The sequence below is a fragment of the Melopsittacus undulatus genome, chromosome 6 (assembly GCF_012275295.1).
Source record: "Melopsittacus undulatus isolate bMelUnd1 chromosome 6, bMelUnd1.mat.Z, whole genome shotgun sequence".
Lineage (NCBI taxonomy): Eukaryota > Metazoa > Chordata > Aves > Psittaciformes > Psittaculidae > Melopsittacus > Melopsittacus undulatus.
This window is the reverse complement of record NC_047532.1, coordinates 34,206,947-34,232,223: the sequence shown is the minus strand read 5'-3', so window position 1 is coordinate 34,232,223 and position 25,277 is coordinate 34,206,947. Positions and strand designations below refer to the sequence as shown.

At 38.5% G+C, this 25,277-nt stretch overlaps 1 protein-coding gene across 1 annotated transcript; it reads right to left on the bottom strand.

Annotated features, from left to right (window-relative positions):
• Window positions 1-1,360: 1,360 nt before the first annotated feature.
• On the bottom strand, window positions 1,361-24,920 carry AGTR1 (angiotensin II receptor type 1). Its single transcript, XM_005147020.3, has 2 exons — window positions 24,804-24,920; window positions 1,361-2,536 (listed from the first exon to the last, which is right to left on the bottom strand). Exon 2 carries the CDS (start codon window positions 2,481-2,483, stop codon window positions 1,404-1,406), a length of 1,080 nt encoding a protein of 359 aa, XP_005147077.1. The 5' UTR covers window positions 2,484-2,536; window positions 24,804-24,920; the 3' UTR covers window positions 1,361-1,403.
• Window positions 24,921-25,277: the final 357 nt, after the last annotated feature.

The window sequence follows — 25,277 nt, the reverse complement described above, 5'->3', positions numbered from 1 at the left end:
AGGGTCATGTAGTTATATTCATGATACATAAAGTTTTGGGATTTTTCTTCAGTTTTGTTATGTCAGAAAGTATTTATGAACTCGTTTATCTTTAAAGACAATAAACGAATATGAATCAAGACTCTGGAGTTAATTTATCTGAGACAAAAAGGACGAGAGATATTATTAATTCAAACTTCCTACAGTGTTTATTGCCTTTCCTCCATTTGTATGGAAAGTTTGATCCAGACCTTTGTTCTGACTTATGCTAGTATAAGTATGAATTTGTTCCTATACATAAAAAAAAGTTCTAGAGGGAGAAATAGTCTAGGCTTAGTTTATATAAATGGAGAGAAATTCTTTAGAAACCAAGAGTAAAGTTCGGTCTCAAGTGTTTTGTGATGTGACTAAAAGCATTATTAGTTAAACTGTAATACAAGCATTGTCACATTTTTGCTTATCAGAATGTGAGTTTATTCAATGTCCAGGAATTTGAAAAACTGAATTTCTCTCGCTGAGTGCACTGGTTATTACACAAAACCAGTTTTGTTTTCTGATCACCTTTGTCCCAGAAATCCTTTTCAAATACAGAATTTTACTTTTAGTCTAAGACTATGGAGTCAACCACCTCCAGAAGTGATGTTCTTTTTTTTTTTTTTTTTTTGTGTGTGTGTGTATATATACTTTCATACTGCTATAAAAATACCCACTGGGATATAGATGTACGTTTATGAAGCAATTGTTGAGAACCAAGTAGGAATATAGGTTTAAAAATATATTTTATCTATATTTAATAAATAAATCTGCATTTTATTGCATATATTATGAAAAAATTTGCCATTTTAAAATTTAAAATAGTAGCATAAATCAGAATGAGACTAATTTCAAGGACCTTAAATTTCCTTTCGAGTTTAAAATTTGGCCTCTCTATGTAACATATATTTGAAAATATATTATAAATATGACAATAGGACATGTCATAAGAAAAACAAAAACAAAACCAAAAATCAACAAAACAAGCAGTGTAGCTCCATCAGCTCCTTGAACAAAATTCAGAATAGCTCACCTCTGTGCAAAACAGGTCCTTCATAATTCATGTAATTTATACAAGCCTTTCCTTTAAAAAAGACCTCTGAACTTAAGTTAGGAGTTTTCTCAACCCTTTGTCTGTAGTTCTGAGTAAATGGCAGGATGCTGGCAGAAACTCTAACGTGCCTTTCCACCATTAATGTTGCTTTCAGTAAAGAAAAAGAAAATGAGAACCCAGCAGTCCACTGCTAAATCTCTACAGTATGATTTCCCTGAGGTGATCTAATGTTTCCACAATGAGCAGTAAGCTGTGATGTTCAGGACTGCAGATGAATTTTGTCATTCTTGCTGTTTCGTTCACCAGGTTGTTCAAAAACAGCATATTGCAAGACGTATCACTCAGTGTCAAAAGACCCAGCAGTCTTTTTAGTGTGCAAGCGTATATTTTCTGGTGGCCGATATGAGAGGGAGCTCATTTTTGTTGTTAGGCTTGGATGCGTGCTGACATTTGGTGGAATGTATTTTATTAGCTGAAGGAAGTATTTTTTAAAGTTTTTTCCAAAAAAAACATAAAAAAAAGGATTCAAGCAGTTGTTAAAGTAAGCGATGCAAATGGTGAAGGGCATAGCCGTATCCACAATATCAGTGATTTTGCAGTCTGTTATTACATGTAATTGAATTAATACATCCAGAAAAGTGAACACTTGATGAGGAATCCAGGAAAAGAAGAAGAAAAATACTATTGCCACAATCATCTTAAAAATGTCATCATTTCTAGTCTTATTTTTTTGAATTTGATATGCCTTCTTCAGGGTCTTCCAAATCAAGGTGTAGCTTGTTAATATGATCAGAAAAGGAATCAAAAAGCCCAGCAAGTTTTTGGATAAGCCTAACCCAACCCGGAGTGTTGTGTTGTTGTTGTCATACCGAAAACCGCAGACTGTCATGTTCAAGTTCTCAGCGAAGAATATATTACGGTGAATGATGACAGGCAAACTGGCCACACCAGCGAGAAGCCAGATGGCAATGCAAGTCATTCTGGCAACAAACATGGTACGTCGAATTCGGGACTTCACTGGATGTACTATGGCCAGGTATCGGTCAATACTAAGGCATGTGAGGAGGAACACACTGGCATACAGGTTGAAACTTATCCCAGCTGATGCTAACTTGCATAAACAGTTGCCAAAAGGCCACTGGTATTCCATGGCCGTGTAAGCTGCCCAGAGTGGCAGAGTTATTAGAAAACACAAGTCAGCCAGTGCCAGGTTTAGAAGAAAGATGCTGGCTACTGTTTTTAATTTCATGTAGCAGTAAATAACAATAACGACCAGGCTATTCCCAAATATGCCTATAATAAAGATGATGCTGTAAACAGTTGGAACCATAATGTAGATATAACTGTGCCTTCCTGAAACGGGACAGTCAACATGGATTCTTTTAATGGTTTCTTCAGTAGAATAATTTGGGATCATCTTGATCTTCTGAGCTGTAACCTAGCTTCAAGAAGAAAATATGAAGTTCACTCCTAGGAGGAGAAAAGAGGAAGAAAATATTATTCATGACAGGGATTTTATTTTAAAAAAATTTAAATAAAATGTCAAGCTCTTTCTTTTCATTGTGTATAACACAATGTGTCAATGTTTTTGAATTTAAAAATAAGCCATCTTCAAGTGTCTTCCTAAACAATCTCAATCATTGGCATCCTTGCCCATGGCAGGGGAGTGGGAACTATATGATCTTAAGGTCCTTTCCAACCCTAACCATTCTATGATTCTATGGTACTTGTTACTTTAATATACACTTTGCAGAGTAAAACAGCAGTGAGAATGTTAGGAATTGGCTGAACACTGTCTAATTCTTTTCGACATAAATGAAATCTAACACTTCTTTCAGTTACAAGGTTCCAAATTAAAATAAGACTGGTTAGTGAACACATGTCATGAAAATATAATGTAGACTCAAAACAGCATACAAATTCAGGATTAGCAGGTTATTTTCTTTCCCTAAATATGTGATATATCTAGTGAACAAAGTTATTCAGATCGCTCAGAAAACACTCTTAAGCACTCTGAATACTAGTTCATCCTGTAAATGCGAAGTCTAATGCATTACAAAAATAAGTGAATACAGATTAGGTACTCATTTCGATCTCTGATATGAATCACTAGAACTTTTTTCTATACATTAAGCTTAATCATTTGAAACAATTTTTACATCACAGAGAGACTAAGACACACAATCTAGTGTTATGTTGTACCACAAATACCTTAAATATTCAGAAGTTACCTAGCTCTCCATCTGTTTGGAACTAGAGTTTTTAACTACTACTGAGGAAAAAAAAGATGTGAAAATCCAGACACATGTTAATTTGTTGCACATTAGTAACTGCAGAAAAGTTTAAGAAGGGTGCAAGGGGGAATGAACATTTATTTTGTCTTTTCAGTTACTGAAAATTTATGTTACCAACAGCTAAAATCTTAGTGTATGAAAAATATTTCCAGACAGCATTAAGTGTATGGCAATGGTATGAAATCTCCTTTATGGGGCACCTGTTTGGTTTGCCAGGGCTTGCGTGTTCTGCAAGAATGATTTCCTTATTAATGATTTTAGGAAGCAAGTAATATGCTATAAGTAATGTTTACATGAAATCTTTTCAGAATGTACAAATAGTCAGTCTTCCCTCAAAAATAGTGCATAACTTTAAAAACTAAAATAAAAAAATTGATAGCAGAGTAGTGTTTATTGCTGGCTGCAGGAGCCTGACAGCTGTCAGCCAAACCCAAGTTGCACTGTCTCAAACACAGATAAAGTGAAACAAGTTGGTGTTAAAAAAAACCCAAAACAAAACATGCCCCCCCAAAAACGACAAACACCCAAACTCCACCAAACAAAAGCACAAACATTAAAAAAAAACTAAACAAAGTCCTTTTATGTAGATAAATATACATGCCCCAAGGCTCTGGGCAGTGCAGATACATTCAGAAAGAAAAGATGCCTCTCATTACAAAAATATGGCCTATGTTGTGGTGTAGGTGGTTGCTCATTATTTGCATTGTGCAGCACTGACTTTTCTGTTAACTGCAGAATGCTGCTGTTAAGTGTTTGACATGCTCTTGCTGGGAGACAAGCCTTATTGCAGATGTACTGTCTCCTTAATAGGCAAGCAAGGCACAGGCAGAGCCCACACCGGAAGTATGAAGTGGAGGCAGGAAATGAACCCAGAACATGGATTGCAGGCAGCATCTTGTGAGCAAGGTCACCCTTTGACTCTCTTATTAACTTTTAGAGATTTGATATTTCTCTGTCTTTGCTCACCTTCTATTATATGTTTGCATTAATAAGCTGATTCATTTCCACAGAGCTGTGGGTAATTTCAAGATTTAGGTTCTTAATAATTCTATCAAGTTTGGAATATCTAGTTAAATGCAACAAATAAAGCCTCTGTCAAGATGTGCAATGTGACACCTCCCAGTAGCTTGAATTCATGCTGTGAATTACTCTTGCTGCCTCAGTTGGTACAGATGCCTCAGTGACATCAGCTATTTTTGACATGTTTAAAAAAGTTAAAAAGTCAAGCAAATACAGCTGGCACAAAGAAATGTACACCATTCTGATCACACATGTCACTGTAATGCAAAGCTTCCTGGCTTTCAGACTCTGCCAAATCTAGAATACATGTTGTTTGGCACTTCGGAACATCATGCTATCCATAGGACAGGGAGAACCACAATAAAAAGATTTCAAGATTTCTTATCTCATCCTTTGGTTGTGAAAGTGCCCAAGGAGATCTGACAATAACCAATCTGTTCTGCAACATCAAGGTCTGGCAACATTTGCCCTGTCCCAGCTACATGTTACTGCTATTTGATCTACTCATTATCATAGCCTTTGCTCTCTTACATAGATACTGAGATTACAGCTGAGAATTCTGCCCTAAGAAACCAGCGACATCACTACTGAGAAAATTACCACTGCAAGTTACACCTGCAGTCAAGTGGATCATGGTCCAGTTGAGGCTGATCAAGCCCTTTCTCTGTGACCAGATTAACCCAATGGTGGTGCCATTTGGCAAATGCATCATTCTCTGTGAACTAACTGGCAGATTCTGTGGCTACAAGGCAAATGTAGCTGATGATGATTACCCCCCTTTGATGGGATTGTTTCTGCAAAGCAGTAGATGCCAAGACACCTTTCTCACAGTCAGTTCACCCACCCCTTCAGTGTACTGTGTTCCATTGTTTAAATTGCAATTTCCCTTTTCTATCCACATGCTGACCTGTATTTTTTCATGCCAGTAGTAGCTTTAGTGGATATAATTAATAGCAGACGTGCTTCCAAGAAAGTCTTACAATGATTATATTTTCAGAAATGTGCTAAAATAAACAAAAAATAATTGAGTTGAGAAACTTTTGTCTGGTGCTGTAAGGTATTGAATTCTCTGAGCTTATTTTGGAGTGCTTGGGAAGTAAAAAAGGCAGACCAATTCCCATAAATAACCAGGAATTTGGTCAAGAAATAATATAATAGTTCTATTTATCTCTGTAAGGCTCTGTAGCCCTGTTGGAATTAAAGGTTTTGGTGTTAACACTGAAGTCAGTGAGTTGTGCAAAGAATGTGCTTGGTATGTTACCAGTTTTAAATTATACTAAGGGATTATAATAAATAAAAAAAGAAATCTATCACTACTTTCAGTAAATAAAAAGGAAGTGGGAATACATAATGTGATTGCTTTTGGATAAATAGACATGAGTTGCCATATGTGTATCTGAAAACAGTTTGAATGTTGCTGTGAGAATGAACCTTGTAAGAGCTTTACATATGAAATGTAGTGAGGAAGGCACTGTTAATACCAAGCTGAATTTTTAAATGTCCTGGAAATCTTAAAGTTCCAGAGCTTGCCTCAGGTAGGTCTGCTGTCTTGAGGGCATCTCTGACTTCAGAGCTTTAGGAAAAACTTCAACACATGAGAAAAACAAAATTTGTTTAGAAGGCATAGACTTATAGCAGTGCCAAGTGATGAGACTGCGCCTGTAGTGATGTAAACTCCTTACAGGCAATGATTTCTTTTCTGTACCACTGTCATTTTTGCTGTTATTCTCACAGCTCACCTGCTTGTTCCAGGATCCAGTAGATTCTTTAAAATATTACAGGAATTGATCCTGGTGCAGCTTTATGCTGCCAGAATTCACCAGAACAGGTCAGTTAAATGCAAGTACTGAAATTGTGCACATTGATAATTCCATTTGAATCATCTCAAATGACTTGAGTTAAAAAATGATAATTGGATAATTTTAAGGCTGATACACAAGGAGCTTTTTCTTAGAGGATTGATGCAACTGTGAATGGGGTGGCAACATCAATCTCAAAGCAAATTATCTGGTGAGCAGCAAACCCCTGTTGTATGTTACTGTCCTGGCTGACCTTTTATCTTTTTTAATTACAATGATTATAATACGTCACTGATAATGAAATGCTTCAGACTGCTCTACCAACCATTATTTACCATGCCATTCATTGCTTCTGTTGGGTGAACATGCATCCTAATTAAACTGCTTATGGAAACAAGGAACGCTGAGCCCACGCAAGGTAAACAGTACTTTGCCAACTGAAAGATTAAGAGAGCACTGACTGTGGCTTTCTGTAAGAACTTCATCAGCTATAAATAGGTAAGCAGTTGTCACAAGTCAAATTTTTTTTTTAAAGTGTTTTTGCTATTTGCTTTGACGAAGACTAAACAAACTCAGGGTGACCAACCTGCCACAGCTGAGCCACCTCACCAGTAGGTAATGTGAGGGTTTTTTCTTCTGATGGTGGATTATTTGCTTTTCTTACAAATGAGAAGGTATTTCAGTGTTTAAGAGGGTGATGCATGCTATTTTTATATGAAATTACTGCACAGGGAGAACAGAGGCTGAAAAATGTTTGGAACAATATGTTCAATATATTAGCTGTGTTTACTGGTTGCATAAGCTTTTTTCATTTATCTTGAGAGTTTAGTCCCTCCCTTTGCTAATTTCTACTTTTTTTTTCCTAAGTACTGAAGAAACTAATGACATTTTCTACATGCTTTATTTCAGAACCCTTTTTTTTATCCCCTCTGTCCAGCAGAACAACCCCCTATATCCTTGTTGCCTTAATTAATATAATTTCTTCTACTTCATATGCTTACTTCAGCATCTTCTCTGCTTTCCTGGAGTTCCTGAGTAGTACCACTGCAAAGCCATAAATTTACGTTTCTCCTAGCTCTTATTTCTGCTGCTCCTTCTAACCATCTTCATTTCCCATTCATGGCTTTCCCAAGTGTTTTTAGTAGAGTTGATAGGTGAATTGTGGAGGGTGAGACAAATGCAAACACTGGGGCAAATAAAGGCATGTTAATTAGAACTATCATGGCCTTGCAGTGTGTATAGGCCTCCTGTCATCTCTGCCATATCTTCCACAGAAGTCACTGTCTGAGTTCATGGTAAATGACAATAAATCAAAATATTACTGAAAGGGAACTGCAATAAGCAGTATGGGACCAAAACACTGTTTATGAACACATGAATACCAGTTCATAAGCACACAGAACAGAAAGCTTCAGAAGTTCTGTATTAGTAACTGTCAGGCTGGCTGTCGCTTTTGCAATTTTTGCATCAGGAGGTGGTCTGACACAAGAACAAACAGAATTTTCAGGACCTTATACTGGCCTGGGCATTTTTAATAGCTGTCCTGGTCAGCCTTTCAGGAAGCAACTGCCAGTCTGTTGAAACTGCTATCAATTTTGTTGTGTTTGTTTTTTATTTGTTTATTTACAAGTATTTATCTTTCAAATTCTCTGACCTATATGGGGATTCTTTGTGCTTTCCCCTTTCAGGAGTTGAAGCTGGTCTGCTTCATTTGTGCAAGCTCTACATGGCTGGAAAATAACTATCTGTGATCTTTCTAGGATCTGTTTTTTCTATAACATCAGAACTCTTAATTGCTTATTACTTATTTAGTGCTAGCAGAGAACCAGTTATTGATACCTTGTAAATGTGAACTGTTTATGTACTCTGACCTTCTCTGTAAGAACTTCTCCGTATTTATTTACTCCAGCACACTTCAAAAGATTCTGTCCTTCTCTATCATGGCTTCATATCTTATTCTGAAAAGAATGAATGTCTCTCTTCTGTTTGTTTTCATAGACTATTCTGATTAATTTTCCTTTCACTTCCCCAGTCTCTTTCAACTGTGCTCAGTTTCCATCATAAAATTTGCGTGAGAAAAGGACAGATGAAGGGACCTTTGCCTCTGGGAAAAATCAATGCTTGTGGAATGACTGAACGGTGAAAGTGGGGAGATGTGTAATTTTGAATAATGGGGAGATGTGTAAAAGGAAAGTAACATGGTTAAAAATAGTGACATTTAAATTGAAGTTTAACTTTATGATATATATTTCAACCGCTAGAGGTCTGTATTTCCTATTTTAAAGTAAGAGAATTGCTTTATTTTATATTCCATCACTTTTCAAAATATCCTCTTCCTTCACGATTCTTTAAGATGCAAATTAAAGGAAAAATATCTATCACTCAGCTTCTGCATTTATGTGAAGTATAATGTACCAGAGTGAAATATTTTCAGTTTATTTTAGAATCTACTGTCTTGTATCTAATTTTCTTTAATACACTCCCAGTTTTGATAACCTTCAGTCCAGTTCTTGCACCTCTGAGTCATGGAACAAGACCCTTTTATTTTATTTTTTTCAAAGACACATGCAGCTTAAATTCTCTAACATTTCTAAACCAAAATAAAAAGAATATTTTTAAAGAGAGACTAAAAATATAGTTTACTTTAACAATGCAGATGGAAAAATAGTGACATCTACTCATTAGACTAAAAGATTATTTTAAAACTAATTAGTTAGTGGCATGTTGTTAATCATACAACTCTTTTTCCATGTATCAGCAAGGGTGGTATTCTTGACAGTAATTCTAAGTTAACTTGACTCAAATATGTATTTTTCTTTTTGGAGGAAGGTATTTTTATTATTGAAAATGCCAATTCAGAACTACTTTTAATCCTTCACTTTTTAAAGTGATTTTTTTTTGAAATTGAAAAGCAACATGAGTCTACACATTTTTTGTTATCTAAATGATGATTTTTAGACTCAAGCGCCACATATATTTAATGAATTGTAACACATTTTGTATTCACAAACACATTCACAGTTTGAAAATGAAACCATATTTAATGCTTTTTAGCCCCTCTCCTCGCACCTCTTTTACTAATTACACCTGGGCTTGTCATTACCCCTTTGGACAGTGTCAGTGCATGGTGATGTGTTAGCCTGTTTCAAATTATTTATATGAATAGCTCACCAATGCTAGTAAGGGCAAACAGTTTTCAGTCAGGCAGAGAAGGCTGTTAGTTTTATGGTGGCGTCTATTTCATTGAAACACGTATATGAGCAAAGTAGAACAAAAAAAAATTATTAATTATTGTCCTGTGTCAGGTAAGCAGAAATAATTTGTGGCTTGTCCTATATTTGTATCAAATGGTTTATAGAGTGTCAGTGTACCTCTATGCACTTAAGGTCTGTTTGGGTACAAGCATCTGACGTACCTTGAAGCTGCTAAAAATAGGAGCATTTAGAGAGCACAGAAGTGATATTTTGAGATAAAAAACTAGCAAGCAGCTGGCTAGATATAAAACACAGAATAAAGAAAACTAATCCTTCATTTGCACACTGAAGAATTTTGTATTAGAAATGAAAGTGGCAAAAATCAGCACGTGAAAGGCCACCTCTAAAACACTGATTTATGTGGCTGTGCAGTGATGAATAAAATCTTCCTAGTACATTAAATGCTTAAATAATACTACAATGTAATATGTGACAAATTTTCTGCATGCTCTTTTTAACAACACACAGTGTAACCATGTTAGAATTTTAGCAGTTGCAGCAACAGTGAAAGTTTGGACTATTTTTTGCATACAGTCTCATGGTACTTACAGAGTCCAGAAACATTGGAAATGTTTCTTCATGCTACTAAGTTCTTTGGCCAAAGTTAACTCTACCAATCCCCTCCTTTTGTATGGGTATTCTTCCAGAAGTTAGGAAATACTGATGTACATATTTGTATAAAATGTTATTTGCAGATGTTAGTGCCAAGTCAGGATTGCTCAACTTCACTGGAGTTTCTCAACCTCACTAGAACTTAGTGGTTTAGTGAACACTAGAATAGTGTTTACTATTAGATTAGAATAGATTAAGGCTTTTTTTAGTACAAAAGTTTGTTGATTGATTGATCCACAGAGCACTTGTTAGCCAAAAGTCTTTCAATTAAGTTTCAGTATTTTTAGTTGATGGGTTTCATTTTTCAGATGTTCCAGGTTTAGGTTTAAAAGTAAATAGTGTTTTCTTGAAGCTTTTCCTCTATACACTCATAATTTTGTTCTCTGCTGTCAAGGGGAGGAAAAACATTCTTTGGTTCAATAAAAGTTGAACTGGACTCCAAAACACTGAAGGATTAACCATTCTCAACATGCAATGTATTTACCTAATCTCTTGGGGAAGATCATCGTGGTGATGGTTTTAGGCATCACAGGTTCTGGCTTGACAGTGTACCTGATACTCCAGTTAGCTTAGATTTTTCCACAAAATTTTCTGATCTCTTTCTTGCATGTTTACCCACCAGAGTGACCTCTATTTTCTTTCTTTGACCAGTGCTGCATAATGTGTTGTAACCTCTCTGAGGTTTAATATGTCTTAGGTATTATGTATCCTTAAGATACATGAACATAATTTTATATTCACAGTAACTTAAAACTGAGAAGTGAATTAAACAAACTGAAATATATTTCTAGCTTAACACTTCTAGTTTAATACTTCTGAAACTAAACATCAGAAAGGCTAAGCTTCAGAAAAGATGATGTCTGAAAAGTGAATCTCCTTGTGCTAGTCACCTCTGTTGCTCTGTCTTGACAGGAATGAAGATCATCTTTTTCTTTTCTAGGTTATTAAACCTATAGCCGAATTAGTATTTAAATATGATAAATTGTTATAGCAGGTGGCAGTCACTCTTCTTTTTTATACCACAAGGTAAAGAACTGCCTCTTTTTCCAAAGAGACTGAAGAGCCTTAGACTCTTGAAATGAGACTTTGAAATGAGGACATTAACTATCACCATCAGTCAAGCACAGAGTTTTGTTCCTCTGTTCTAAACTGTAGCTTACCGAAAAGGATGACTGGCACCCTCTTAGGAGCTAAAAATGATCAATAACCAGCAGGCTAACCTAAAGTCCACTTACCAGCGACATGTCATTTCCTCATATTGCTAACAATGCCATCTACTGCACATTAGAGCATAGAATCACAAATGCCAAGAAAAGATTCACAGATGCCAGGAAAGAAAAAATTAAATCTGTTTCAGATCAAGGTAGGACTAGAATTTCTATTTTCAGTATTGACAGGAGAAGATTTTTGAAGGGCAACACAACATAAAGTACTATTTCATTATGAATATACAGCTAACAGCACATTCATAATTTCAGATTTGATGCCTGGTTATGTAGTATCTTTAGGGCATTTGGAACTACTGGGAAGAGCCAACAGTTAACAAGAATTAAGCCATCAAGTCCCAGAACGAATAAAAGTGAGATTAGTTTGAGCTGTGAAAGGTTACATGCTGCACAGTTACTTTCTCTGAGTGACAGTAAACAAATGGATTAACACATTTCCTTTATTGCAGCTGGAATTGCCTATATAAAATATAGTGTGCCCCGTGTGATCATTTTTAATAAAAGACAAATAAAAATTCAGATTTGCTAAGTGCCAGTGAAATCATCTGATGGATTTTAAGTTTCTATTCTGATAGCTTTGTTCCATGGAATAAAAAGTTTTAAAGTATTCTTTTTTAATTACACAGCCGTGCACATCCTACACAAATGTAGCTTCTGGATACCTAACCACACACCTAAAATTTCTATTGGTACCATTATTTCCATATTGAATGAACCATAAGCTTCTACTGTGAACTCCTCCAAGCTGAGCAATAAAGGAATTTACATTAATTTTGGGCTTCATCCAGATCAATATTTCAGCCTTATATTTTAAAGACTGTGGAGAGGCAAGAGAGAAAAAAAACTTGCTGACATAAAAAGTACTCCTAAAAACACAACTCATCATGTCCTCTTCTAACAGAATAAAGATCAGATACAATGTGATAATAGAAAAAAAAAATCATAATTTGACTTACTGGGCATTCCATATACCTATTAATCTGTCTTTAAGGTTATAGAGTCATCTTCACTGAAGCTTGTGGGTGCCTCCCTAAGTACATGAAAATAGCAGTAGCAACTGTTCTTCCTTCCCAGCTTGTAGGAGAAATACTGTGTTATATTACTGTGATTTCAAGCATGCAGAGCTTAATAAGAGGTTGCAAGACATTTTACATGCTGTTTTAAGTATCATTGGTCTCTGGTCATCCTTATTTCTTCCTGGAGGTAATGTTTTTCTGCATTCAACACTGAAAGAGTTCTTAGTTTCATTGCCCTTATCTTCACAGTTTTAGCCAACAGTCAACTGGTCCAGCAGAAGCTGACTATTATCTGGAGTGGCCTTTGGAGGCAATAAAGGCTACTTCCACAAACTTCTATCAGTCAGAATCTTTCTCTTCTACTATTGTTCAAGGAAAAGACAATGTTCTGAGCAGCACAGAGAGACATCCAGGCAATTAACTTGGTGCTTTGCTGGTGTTTAACAGTATCTGAATTTATAAATACAATAACTTCAGCTCTAGATACAAACTGTAGGTCCCAAATGTCCCAGTAATTGCTGAGGCCAGAACTGGCTCTAATAGGAATAAACAGTATTTGCATGTAATGATCTTTACAGAATTGAGTATCTTTAGGGTTTTTATGCTAATTTTGAAATTCAAAACTATTGAGAAGGTGTCAATATGATTATCAAACTGAGATCATCTCCAGTGCTCAAGGAAAGGGAAGTTTTCTGGTTTTCTCTTCTTATTGACATGACCTCATTCTGAGATTAAACCAGTTGACTTGTCTACTTCAGCCACTTGCTCTTTCTCCCTTTTCACTCAGGCATCAAGAAACTTGCCTTATAGCTATGTTAGTCTTCTGATGAAACATTGTTTCCACCGCAAGCCTTTTAGCCTTACAACTTCTTGAAAACAGAATGTATGTAGTCTACAAATATCAAAGATCCCACAGCAGAAATGATTAATTTCTATTATCTAAAATACTAGAAAGGATGATGTTTTGGAGTGCTACTGCAAAAAGCACAGACGTTTGTAAGAGGGAAGCTACTTTTTATAACTTAAAAAACCCATAGTTACCACATGGTTTTTACCATGTAGACTTTACAAAGCTCCTGAAACTTGGCTGAACTTTGAAAAACCTAACCACACTGGAAGGGATGATGTAATCCTACTGAGGAGGAGATCTTTTTACAAGGGCAGGTAGTGATACAACAAGGGGTAATGGCTTTAAACTGAAAAAGGGGAGATTAGGTTAGATCAGAGAATCATAGAATAGTTAGGGTTGGAAAGGACCTTAAGATCATCTAGTTCCACCTCCCCTGCCATGGGCAGGGACACTTTGCACTGAACCAATGTCACCCAAGGCTCTGTCCAACCTGGCCTTGAACACTGCCAGGGATGGAGCATTCACAACCTCCCTGGGCAACCCATTCCAGTACCTCACCACCCTCACAGTAAAGAATTTCTTCCTTAGATCCAATCTAAACCTAAGTTTTAACCTGTTACCCCTTGTCCTGTCACTACAGTCCCTAATGAATAGTCCCTCCCCAGCATCCCTGTAGGCCCCCTTCACATACTGGAAGGCTGCTATGAGGTCTCCATGCAGCCTTTTCTTTTCCAGGCTGAACAGCCCCAACTTTCTCAGCCTGTCTTCATATGGGAGGTGCTCCAGTCCCCTGATCATCCTCGTGGCCCTCCTCTGGACTTGTTCCAACAGTTCCGTGTCCTTTTTATGTTGAGGACACCAGAACTGCACACAATACTCTGAGTGAGGTCTCACAAGAGCAGAGTAGAGGGGTAGAATCACCTCCTTTGACCTGCTGGTCACGCTTCTTTTGATGCAGCCCAGGATATGGTTGGCTTTCTGGGCTGTAAGGGCACACTGAAGCTGGCTCATGTTCATTTTCTCATTGACCAACACCCCCAAGTCCTTCTCCGCAGGGCTGCTCTGAATCTCTTCTTTGCCCACCCTGTAGCTGTGCCTGGGATTGCTCCGACCCGGGTGTAGGACCTTGCACTTGGCATGGTTAAACTGCATGAGGCTGGCATCAGCCCACCTCACAAGTGTGTCAAGGTCCCTCTGAATGGCATTCCTTCCCTCCAGCATATCAACCGAACCACACAGCTTGGTGTCATCAGCAGATTTGCTGAGGGCGTACTCAATCCCACTGTCCATGTCACTGACAAAGATATTAAACAAGACCAGTCCCAACACCCATCCCTGAGGGACACCACTCACTACTGGTCTCCAGCTGGACACTGAGCCATTGACCACAACTCTTTGAGTGCGGCCATCCAGCCAGTTCTTTATCCACCGAGTGGTCCACCTATCAAACTGATGTCTCTCCAATTTAGAGACAAGGATGTCGTGTGGGACAGTGTTGAACACTTTGCACAGGTTCAGGTAGATGATGTCAACTGCTCTGCCCCCGTCCATCAGTTCTGTAGCTCCACCATAGAAGGCCACCAAATTGGTCAGGCAGGATTTCCCCTTAGTGAAGCCATGCTGGCTGTCACCAAGCACCTTGTTGTTTTTCATGTGCTCTAGCATGCCTTCCAGGAGAATCTGCTCCAAGATTTTGCCAGGCACAGAGGTGAGACTGACTGGTCTGTAGATCTTAGGAAGTTTTTCACTGTGAGAGTGTTGAGGCACTGGAACAAGTTGCACAGAGAAGTTGTAGATGCCCTACCCCTGGAAGTGTCAAGGCCAGGCTGGATGAGGCTTTAGGCAACTTAATCTAGTGGAAGGTGTCCCTACTTCTGGCAGGGGGCTGGAACTAGATCTTTAAAGTCCCTTCCAACCCAAACCATTCTATGAAATCTTTGCTTCTTTAGAGGTTATGAATTGCATTCTGAAATTTATCATTTGATGATCATAGTTATGGTGTAAGTAATGTTTTAGGACCTTGAGAGTAACAGCTACTCATGTAGATTATGGCTTGTAGAACTGAATCCCAAAATATTAGTGTCTCATGGGGATTTCTTGCTCACAACTGCTACTCTGCCTTGGACATGAGAGGACATATTTATGTATTTTCCTCACAGTTTTTGCAGCATACAAAACTCTAACATGCTATTGTATTTTAATTTGAAGCTGAAAATATTAGAAATGTGCATCACTTAACACGGTGGCTAGCCAAAGCAGTTTCTGCAACACATATTCTTCTACAGGGATGTGGTGTACAGGTACACAGGTTCACTTCTCCTTTAGACTCCCCTACCTCCCATGATGAAGACTCTTCACACTTTCAGCTTTGTTAATTGAAATGAGCTAATGACAAAGGTAAATGGTTATATCTTTTAGTTTATTACAGGCAGCTGCACTGCAATGTGATGTGTGTGAAATACTGTGTCATGAAACCTGGACCTCTTCTGCTTTTTGGTCCAAGGAAAAAAAACTGTGGTAAAAAATAAAATGTCTCACAAATGCTGTTAAAAGTGTTAAAATAACAAAAATGTCATGTTTTATTAAAGGATGGAAAATAAGTATTATAATGGAGAGGCAAGAGAAAAAAAAATCTGGGGTGGGAGGTGACACACCAAAAACCAGTAAGGCCAGATAAGGGCTGGGTATAAAATAATGGTATTACAATGACTGCTGTGAAAGGTCTGATCCTGGGGTCAGTAAGTGTATGTGTACCAAGCTCTGTTTAAGCTTATGCACTCTTGGTTATATTAGCAGCTGTTGAAAATTTAGCAGAAAAAGGAACTTCATACATCTAAATTAGAAATTATAATATTCTAAAATGGGTAATGCATGAGTGACATGCCCACAGCCATATGCAATCACTGTTAGAATCTTCTCTGTCACTGGCAGAGATCACAGTAGAAAATGGAATGGGAATGCCAAAGCTGCAATTGTTTCCTCATAAACCAAATCACCTACTTCTGGGAGAAAAGAACTTTTCTGAATCTAGGTGCAAGTTCTTTGGCCTTGTTCTAGTTTACAGCTAGCTTTAAGTTTACAGCTAGCTTTACTATGAAAGTCATAGAATCATGGAATAGTTAGGGTTGGAAAGGACCTTAAGATCATCTAGTTCCAACCCCCCCCTGCCATGAGCAGGGACACGTCACACTAAACCATGCCACCATGCCACCATGCCACCAAGCCAGTGGTGTTACTATCATAAAGCTACTGAAAGTTATGTTTTAATTCAAGTTCCTGCTGATTCCTCCAGGCAAAGGCGTTTGTAGAAAGAAGGGTAGGGAACATAGCTAATAACTTAGCTGTGTAAACAAAGATGGGAGGTGATAAGACTTCTTTATGGAAGTTAATCCAAGTTACCAAATTAATCCAACTAAAGGCTTCCTTGCTTTGTCCTGGTAGTTTAGTTTATTCAGAGGTGATGGTGTCATTTGCCTACTCTCCCACGGTTGTGTTACTCTCCTGCTAAGCCAGAAGATGCAGAGGCAAAAACTAACATCTGTATGCAGCTTCAGCCCCTGAACAACTCTCTTTAGTCAAATGTGAGATAATAACCTGATGAGCAATGAACTCTGCAAGATAATATTACTTCTACCTTTCTGGTACAAGGAACTGCCTTTCTCTATTTTCTTGTAAAACAGTAAGAAAGGTGCTAGAAGAGAGCTTATATACATGGATTTGTCGTGCACAAGTAATGCAGCAAATCAGTAACATTTTGACATGAGTGGAAACATTCTGATGTGTGTGATATTTTATTGCCATTAAGCAAAATCACCAGGGTGGAGTTATGACACTCCTAAGAGCTTTACAGGTTTAATATGCAGTCCCTTTTGCAGAATGTGCTTTTTACTTTTACCCTCCCTCTCTCCTCCCCACAAAAACAGAAGTGTAAATTAATGAATAACAATCTTTAGAAATGCATTGTGCAAAGCAATACAGTTGCTTTCATATGCAACAATGGCTAATCCGTCAGAAAGTGGGAGAGAAAAGAAACACTTAAAATTCTCTACTTCTGCTGCAGAAATGGAGAGATGTCTGTCAAATAGAGGTGTTCCACTTTCTAATCTAATGGAAATTGGATGAGTTAGCTGAGAGTAGCTCATGTTGCACATTATTACCTAAAAAGATTTTCCCTCTCTAAAAACCTCTAACAAATCACATCCCTGTTTCTTACCTATCACCAGTGTTGTTGGAGGGACTGATAAAAGCTTTTGCCTAAAAGCAATAAAAACGTTAACTGAAAAACACACATGCAGATGCAGCATGTCTGTGAGGAGACAGCCATACCTGTATCACTACAGTATTTGTTACGCCAGCCCAAACTATTCTATGATTCTATGTTAACTAAACCAACTAATGTGGAAGTTTCATCATTACATTTCCAACACCATGACTAGCGATTTTCACATAAGTTCCTTCTAGACAAAGCATTACAGCTCCAGGGAAAACAAACCTCACGTTGAACGTTTTTGTTTTTCTTTTGCCTTCAATCTGAAAAATAGTGTTTGTCTTACTGGAGAAGCAAAAGCAAGTATATTGTGGGTTTCTGTGCAAGGAAATGGGTGCTAGATTTAACACCTTCGTTCAGAGGAAGCTTTGTCTTCCATGTCATACTTCAGCAATACATAATAGGATTTGGTTCGCTGTGTCTGATTGAGAATCTTGATTACTTTTCTTTTATACAATTAATTTAGATATCCTTACAGTGGGAAAATATCACACAATGGCAATATGCACCAGAAAAGACTTTTCTTCCTTAATGAGAATGTTGGGAACAGCCTGGAGGGAAAAGTTAAAAGACTGAAAGCAAAGGATCAGCATGGAGGCTTCTTAATGAATACCTCATTAGGGTCAGAGAAAGGGAACCAAAGGCAGAAAGGAAAGAAAACAGTATGAGTAACTGGTAAAGTACAAGAGTTTATTCAGACAAAAAAAAATCTTTTAAAATGGTAATGCAGCTAAGCCAAAGAGAAGTTAGTATCAATGTAACTGTTAGTAAGTATAAAGTGGAAAACATAGAGGCCCGATTGTGCTTTCGCTTGCACAAAACTTCTGTTAAGGGCAGATCATTATGAGGACTAGAAGAAAATTTGAGTAGCCAGATATAAGGACAAACAATGTATCTGTGATTTTTGTACAGTTGGACTAGTGAGGTGCTGAGGGGCTAATAAAAGAGAATGAAAGGTCAAATACAGACACCTTAACCCATGCAAGTGAGAAAGCTATTATCACCCATGAAAAAAACCGAAATACTGTGACGCTTAATGCTTTGTCTGGAAGGCAGCACACTTAATAGAATTATACCAAAATAGTTGTCCTGCCAAATTTGTACAGCTTGTTTTCTGTTGTTCTGGGGTTTTTTTTCCCAAAGGAAAATTTATTGCTCTATTTTGAAAACAAAATTTATTAGTGAACTCCCTTCACTGTCCTGTCTCTGAGACGTTCTTTGGAGTACTGAGGACCAGCAACAGAGGTAGCAAAACAAAGTAGGCTGTTACAGCCAGAGTGTCAGCTAAGCTATGATGCAGTGAGCCAGTTCATCCTCAATGAAATGCAGTCTTTGTTCTCAAGCAAACATAACTGAACAGATGCCCAGGAAGGTAGCAAGAATTACTGACTGAGCTGAGCAAATGCTTGGATGTGTGGCTGTCCTTTATTGACATGATTTTTTTTTTCTTTTTTTGATAGTATTTTTAAGAACATGGAACAGCATCATAAAGTGTATCTGAAGGCAAACTTTTTTATAGAATCAGAGCAGTTTGGGTTGGAAGGGAACTTGAAGATCTAGTTCCACAACCTCCCACACACCACTTTTGAAGAGTTTTCCTTTGAAGTGCTTTTTGGGAGGCTCATGGTTAAAGAAATATACTTTACTAGAAATAAATCCTGATTTGAGAAAAAGAAATACTACAATCGCCTTATTATAAACTGCTAATAACAAAGCCAAGAGGAAAATAATAAGGACAGAAATCTAATAGCAGAGCTGGAGTCCAACTCTGAAAACATAGGTTGATTCCTGACGCATGCTTTCCCCTTATGATTGCTGTCCATTAAGTAAAGAATATGAGAAGGGAGGAAATCCTCAGCAGCTTGAGTAATAGTAGACTAACTCAGGCTCAGTGTACCTTGGGGGAGGAGGGAGGAAAATTATGAAAACTTTTAGGCTTGGGTAACAAGGATGAGGGGAGAAAGGTGAGAAGGTGAAAACTAATAGAAGCGTGTGAAGAAAAAAATGAAAAGGCAATGTACATCCTATAAACTTGGACTGGGAGAGGCATGCATGGTTCCTCAGTAAACAAGTTCAGGCTGTGTCTTTGTACATTATGTGCTGCCTGCTTCAAGCAAAGGGTCTGGCCAGGCTGATGCTAAAGCAGGGTTAAATGGAGGCTAACTGCCAACAGAACATTTTTTAGGAAAGTCAACTTGTGCATTTTTCTCCCTTGCGTAAGCCCCCCAACATAAAAGTACAGCTGTTTGGTGGTTTTCTGGAATGTTTTACTATTTCCATGGGTCCCTCTGAGCTAGAAACGCTGAGACACAGTACTCTCATTCAGTGTATCCCTCTCAATTTTCAGAAAAGTGAGGGGACTCAGGAATGCTGTTTTGTTTTCTGTTTGTGGTGTTATACTTCATCTACTGATTATTAGATTCTACTAGCCAAATCTATCAGCACTGACAAACTTGTATGACCTAGAAGTAAAGGAATAGGTGAATTACCTGAAATGAGGTGTTTAGTTAAATTATTCTTTGTTCTGGCCTTCACTCTAATTATAGCTTTCATTTCAAACATATTGACCTTGCCCAAATTCAGTACCTGTTTCTTTAGAGGTTGCCAGTTACCTTTTGCTGTAGCCTGCTTTTATCTTGTTTTCAATCATGCCACTCACTGATCCATTGACAATCTGATCTCACTTTCCTGCTGTGAGGTCATCTTCAGTTATTTCCCATTTTTTGTGCCTATAAGAGAAATGCCACTCAACTACAATAAAAGGAGATAAACACCATAAATAGTAACCAAGAATTCTAGCTAGCATTGTTATATAGCGGATACCTGGACAGTTTTGCTATCAAACAAAAACCAAATGGAATGAAAATTGTGAGACACCTGACAGACCAAAATCTGTAGTTCTTTCAGATGATGGTGCAATACAGAATACTAACAGCATGCCACCTGCAGCATGGTATTTTCCTACCCATAGCTGCAATTCACTTGAAAGTTTCAAGTAATGTTAGTATAATCCATCATTTATCTGAAGGTAAGGACATAAATGATTGCACTAGCCATTCTATTTCATACAGGCTTTGTCTCAATCACTGCTCTTAGGACTTGCAGTCAAGATAGCATCTTTTCACTTGCTTGTTACAGCTGAAGTAACAAGTATCATTAATCCACTTGTGTGTCAGATTTGTTAACTCCCTAAAATGTAAAAAAATTACACATATTCTTCTAAGGTACATCTGTCAAATCATAATTTTGTTTTTTTTTTTTTTTTTTTTTTGCAAAGGATAAGTTTTAGAAGATGGTACAGAACATGGTATGAGTGCTCTGAGTACAATGACTGTCTTGGTGAAAGTGATCTTAAGAGACAAATTTGTTGATGGAAAGGGAACAAAAAGAAATATCGTGGTTGACAAAAGCTTACTGGCTTTCTTTTCACTGCAGGGTTTTTAGGACCAAGAAACAGAAAATAATACTATGGTTAGTAATTTCTGTGCAATAACAGCTGTACATAAGAAAACAGCTCTGCTGGAACCTTTTGATCTTCAGGCTGCAGTGTTTGGGCCTCACACATGAGGTTTGTACACCTCTAAGCTCTAGAGTAAATTTTATTGCCATCTACTCAAACTCTCCAATATAGCTGAACTTGTCTTGGGTTTACATGCCAAAATTTTAACTTTGCATAAAGTTCTAATTTGAGATAAGTAGCTCAGGTTCAATTCTCAGCAATAACAACCTGTTTATTCCTGTTAGCATGGTGGAAGATAATCCTACAATAGTGAAAAAAACATAGCAAGTCTTGCCTCCACTTTTCCCTCTCTTAAGTGAACCACATTTACTATTTTGTTTTCAGAATTCCATGAGATTTCTAAAAATTTCTCATTGTGGTGCTCTGCAATTTTATCTTACCTAGGTTCTCAAACCTGATCCTAACAAGGCAGAGGCTGAGTTCTTAAAAATACCATAGTCACCCTTAGGACAAACTGTCCAAAAATCTGAAATGCTATCCAAGAATACTGCAAAATAGTTAACTAATATTTGAGAGAAACACATGGTAGAACATAACATCTGTGTCACTGTAGTTCCAATAGAATTATTGTACAGCTGAGAGCATGAGGCACAAACATCAGCGGTAATCTAGATAAGGCTTGAAAACTGAAACAAGATTACCCAAAGGGCAGAGATTTAGGTGCATATGCAATAGAGCCTACAGCCATGGGCCTGTTATGGCCAGGCTATATCTTGACCCAGTCCTCCCAGTAAGCTGTAACTCTTACCATGCTTGCAATTCTGAAAGGATTCCAAGATTATACTTCTCTTTCTGTAGAAAGATGATGCTTGCTGGGTTGCCAGTAATCCCCCCATTTCCCTGATTTTGCCATCTGCCTACTTCCTTCGGCATACCTAATATACTGCCCAAGCAGATCTATTCATAGGCCAATGAATCCTGATAACTTGTTTCCCAATTCAGCTCTAGGTATAACATATCCAAATTAAATTCTAGTCTATTTCTGCTCTTATTGAGGTATCTCCTAGAAGATAACCATTCAATTCAGGTAAAAAAAGCACAACATTAACCATCTATTGTTAGTTGGACTTAGTATTTGATTAAAATAGTGTATAAATATGCACGTTCTTTATTCAAGTAAAGATAGAACATGATCTTTTATGAACTCACCAAGGCAGAAAAAGAGACTTGAAGTGTAGGAAACATAGATCAGTGCCAAGCAATCAGAAACAACTGTATCCTTCTCACAGAGGGATTAGATGCCCTAAAATGTGAGCAGTAATAGCCACATGTGAGATTAGGAATACTCCTGGTGACACTAGGAGGTTCACTCAAAAAGGTCCAAAGTAAAATGAGAGGAAGTCAGGAAATGAAAGTAATTTGTGACTGCCTGAAATATTTTCAACTAATATTATACCTTTGCAAAAATGAGAGTTTAACCAGGACAGTGTGATCAGAGATTATAGCTTATGTAACCTTAAATGACCATGTTAATTATTGGAGTTCCTGTAAGGAACCATAGGCAGTGCCAGAGAAAAGCACTACCCAAATATATCACTTTAACAAACACAACAGATAGAATTGCCACGGTGCAGGAAAATGCAGTGACTGCCCTTTATCAGAAATAACATTTTTTTAACAGGAATTAACTCTGACATATTATGTCCATGTCTGCAAACACAGTCCATATGTTCCAATAGAATTATTCTAGAAAGTGTAAATAAATCATCATGTTTACATTCTGCATCTGCCTCTTTTTTATAGTGCTACAATCAGCAAAAAGAGATGAAATACGTTTTCAGATATTTAATACAATTAGAGATAATATTGTTCATTCAGCAGGTAACACAAATATAAATCACCCATCTTCTTGTTCTAAGTAGACTGTAAAAAGTAGGTTGTGGGGTTGGGATGATTTTAACTGAAAGGCAGCACCCTCCTCACTTCTGCAGTGCTGTGGATACAAGCATTTCAGACTGGTATTTACTGCCTTTTAAACCAGTAACTTCCAGGTGAAGTTTGCACATGCTGTCCAACGCAAGCAAGGTACTGTTTCCAAGCAGGCAGGCAGGACACCTCACACCACACCATCGGAAGTGGGCACACCTCTGTTCTCCTCCAGTGTGAAAATTAACCCTTGTGTCCATCAACTACCTTGACAAAAGTAAGGTGAGAATGAAATTGACTATATGCAAATTTAATGATAAATGTGACTTCTTAATTGTACAGGGCCACTTTGCTTTCTCAGTTTAGCAACATAAACTAGGAAGTACTCCATAGTTGTAACTGATTTTACTCTGCTATGTAGTTCAAGTTGTAGAGAAGAAAAGTGTAGAGAAACACCACAATCCTGCTGGAAAGGCATACAATTAAAATTCTTAATATATGAACGATAGCTTATTTGAAGGCACTTCACCATATTTTTGAAAGATGCTGTAACTTCAAAGATTATAGAGGTAACACACAAAATGGGCTGCCACAGTCAGGAGTGTGAAACATTTATCTGACACTGAAACAGAGATAAAAGAGTCTTTCTATATCACCATGGTAATTACCTGCTCCACACCATATTCAATCCCTCTATTCAGGAAAAAATCTACTTATGTTAGTGGTGTGGACTCATGCAGGTGAAGCCCTCCCAACTCCTCCACTGAACAAAAGTCCCTCTTTACCCTCATCACTTCTGGGGGTTTGTAATTTTACTGAACCCGTTCACTAGCCCATGCCATGCTACACACACAACACAACTGAAACAAGCACAGCTACTAACGGAGGGGACGGAAATTTACAGTGAAGTGTACCACAGTCTGGACAAAATCCTGCTGTCTCTTGCTGCCATACATCTCATTAACTCTGGTGAGTTTGCAGAAATATATACATGAGTGTCATGAATCCTGCGAATTTCCTGCCTTTACGTACTGTTATGTAGTTACTAATATGCCATTGGACTTGCTCAGAAGAATATAGGGCATTTGCGCCTGTTAGTAACTGGTAACATTTTAAGTGTTTTAATGCATGGAGAGTGGGAGGGCAGTAAATATGTTACAGGATCTCACCTGAACATGTTGAAGAATTCTAGTCCAGTTTCATTTTTAAGAGTCCATGCTAAGTTTAAAATCTGGGAAAAAAAGAGGGGCATTTAACTTTTACCAGCTACAATCTAATATTTGGTTGCAGATCACTCTTTTTTTTTTTTTAATAGAAAATGGGTAAGTCTGGTTCTGGAAAGTGTATACTACCCGATTTTGATGAAACCAGTGCCAGTTGCTAACCAGTGGAAGCTGTATTGCCTGTTAGACTGAAAAACAGATGTGTTTGCATGAGTCTCAAAAATCATCAACACCACCTTTAGTGACTTTTGATTTATTTAGCACAGTAATGGGATTTTCAAGTGCTCATCTGATGGTGACCAGAGGTTAGTGGCTGCTTCTTGCAGGCTGGTGGGAAGAGCTTTCATTGTGAGAAGGTGTCATTGCCCCTGGTACTGTACCTTCTGTCAGAGGTGGCATTTGATTTATCTTCAAAAAGTGTCTCCTGTTTTGCAGGACATGAGAGCTCACATACACGGTATGGCTGTGAGTCTGGGGAATACTTAGCTATGTCCTAAATACTTATGTGGTGTGGGCTTACCGAGCGGGCCTCGGAGGGCAAGCCTTCGAGGGGCACAGGGCTTAGGTGTCTGCGTTTTGCCCGGAACCGAGATTTCCTCTGCCAACTTCATCTTAAGAGTCTAAATTCAGCAGGAGACTCTTATCGGAAGCCACCAACACCCTCCTGCCCCGGGACCCGGCAGCGTGTTCCCGGCCAGCTGTGGGGTTTTTAATCAGCGCGACGGAAGGCTGCCGGCGGGGCTCGCAGGAGCCGCTCCGCGCCCGCGGAAGCCGGATGGACGCGCCTTACCTGGCTCCGCGGAGGACCTGCCCTGGGGCGAGGAGGAGTGGGAGCGGGAGGGTAGCGACTCAGCCCTGACGGCGCTCGCCCTACACCATGTTCGGCTCGGCGCGGTCTCTGTTCCCGGCCGCACCGCTCCCCTACTCCTCTGCGCGGCCCCTACATTTATAGCGAGGGGCGTTGCAGCACAGCCGAGCTCACCCGCTGTCTCTCCCCACCCACCTCCGGGACATACCCCTCTTGACCCGTCTCCCTCTAAGTCCCCCACTTTCCCTACCCCCCCCGCCCCCTGGCACGCCCGCATCCGCAGCCCTTCCGCCCTCTGCGGAGGCGGCCGGTCCGCACGGCTCCGCCGGCAGCGAGGGACGGTCCAGGGTTGGGGGGGGGGGGGGGGGGGGGCAGGTAGGACGGTGTCTCCCGGCGCACGGCATCGCAGGGCAGAGCCAACGCCCGAGCACCCGCGGGTGCTTTGGAGAAGGACGA

Bases quoted from the DNA above. Each gene is read 5' to 3' on its own strand.
- AGTR1 (XM_005147020.3), bottom strand. From the start codon at position 2,483: ATGATCCCAAATTATTCTACTGAAGAAACCATTAAAAGAATCCATGTT.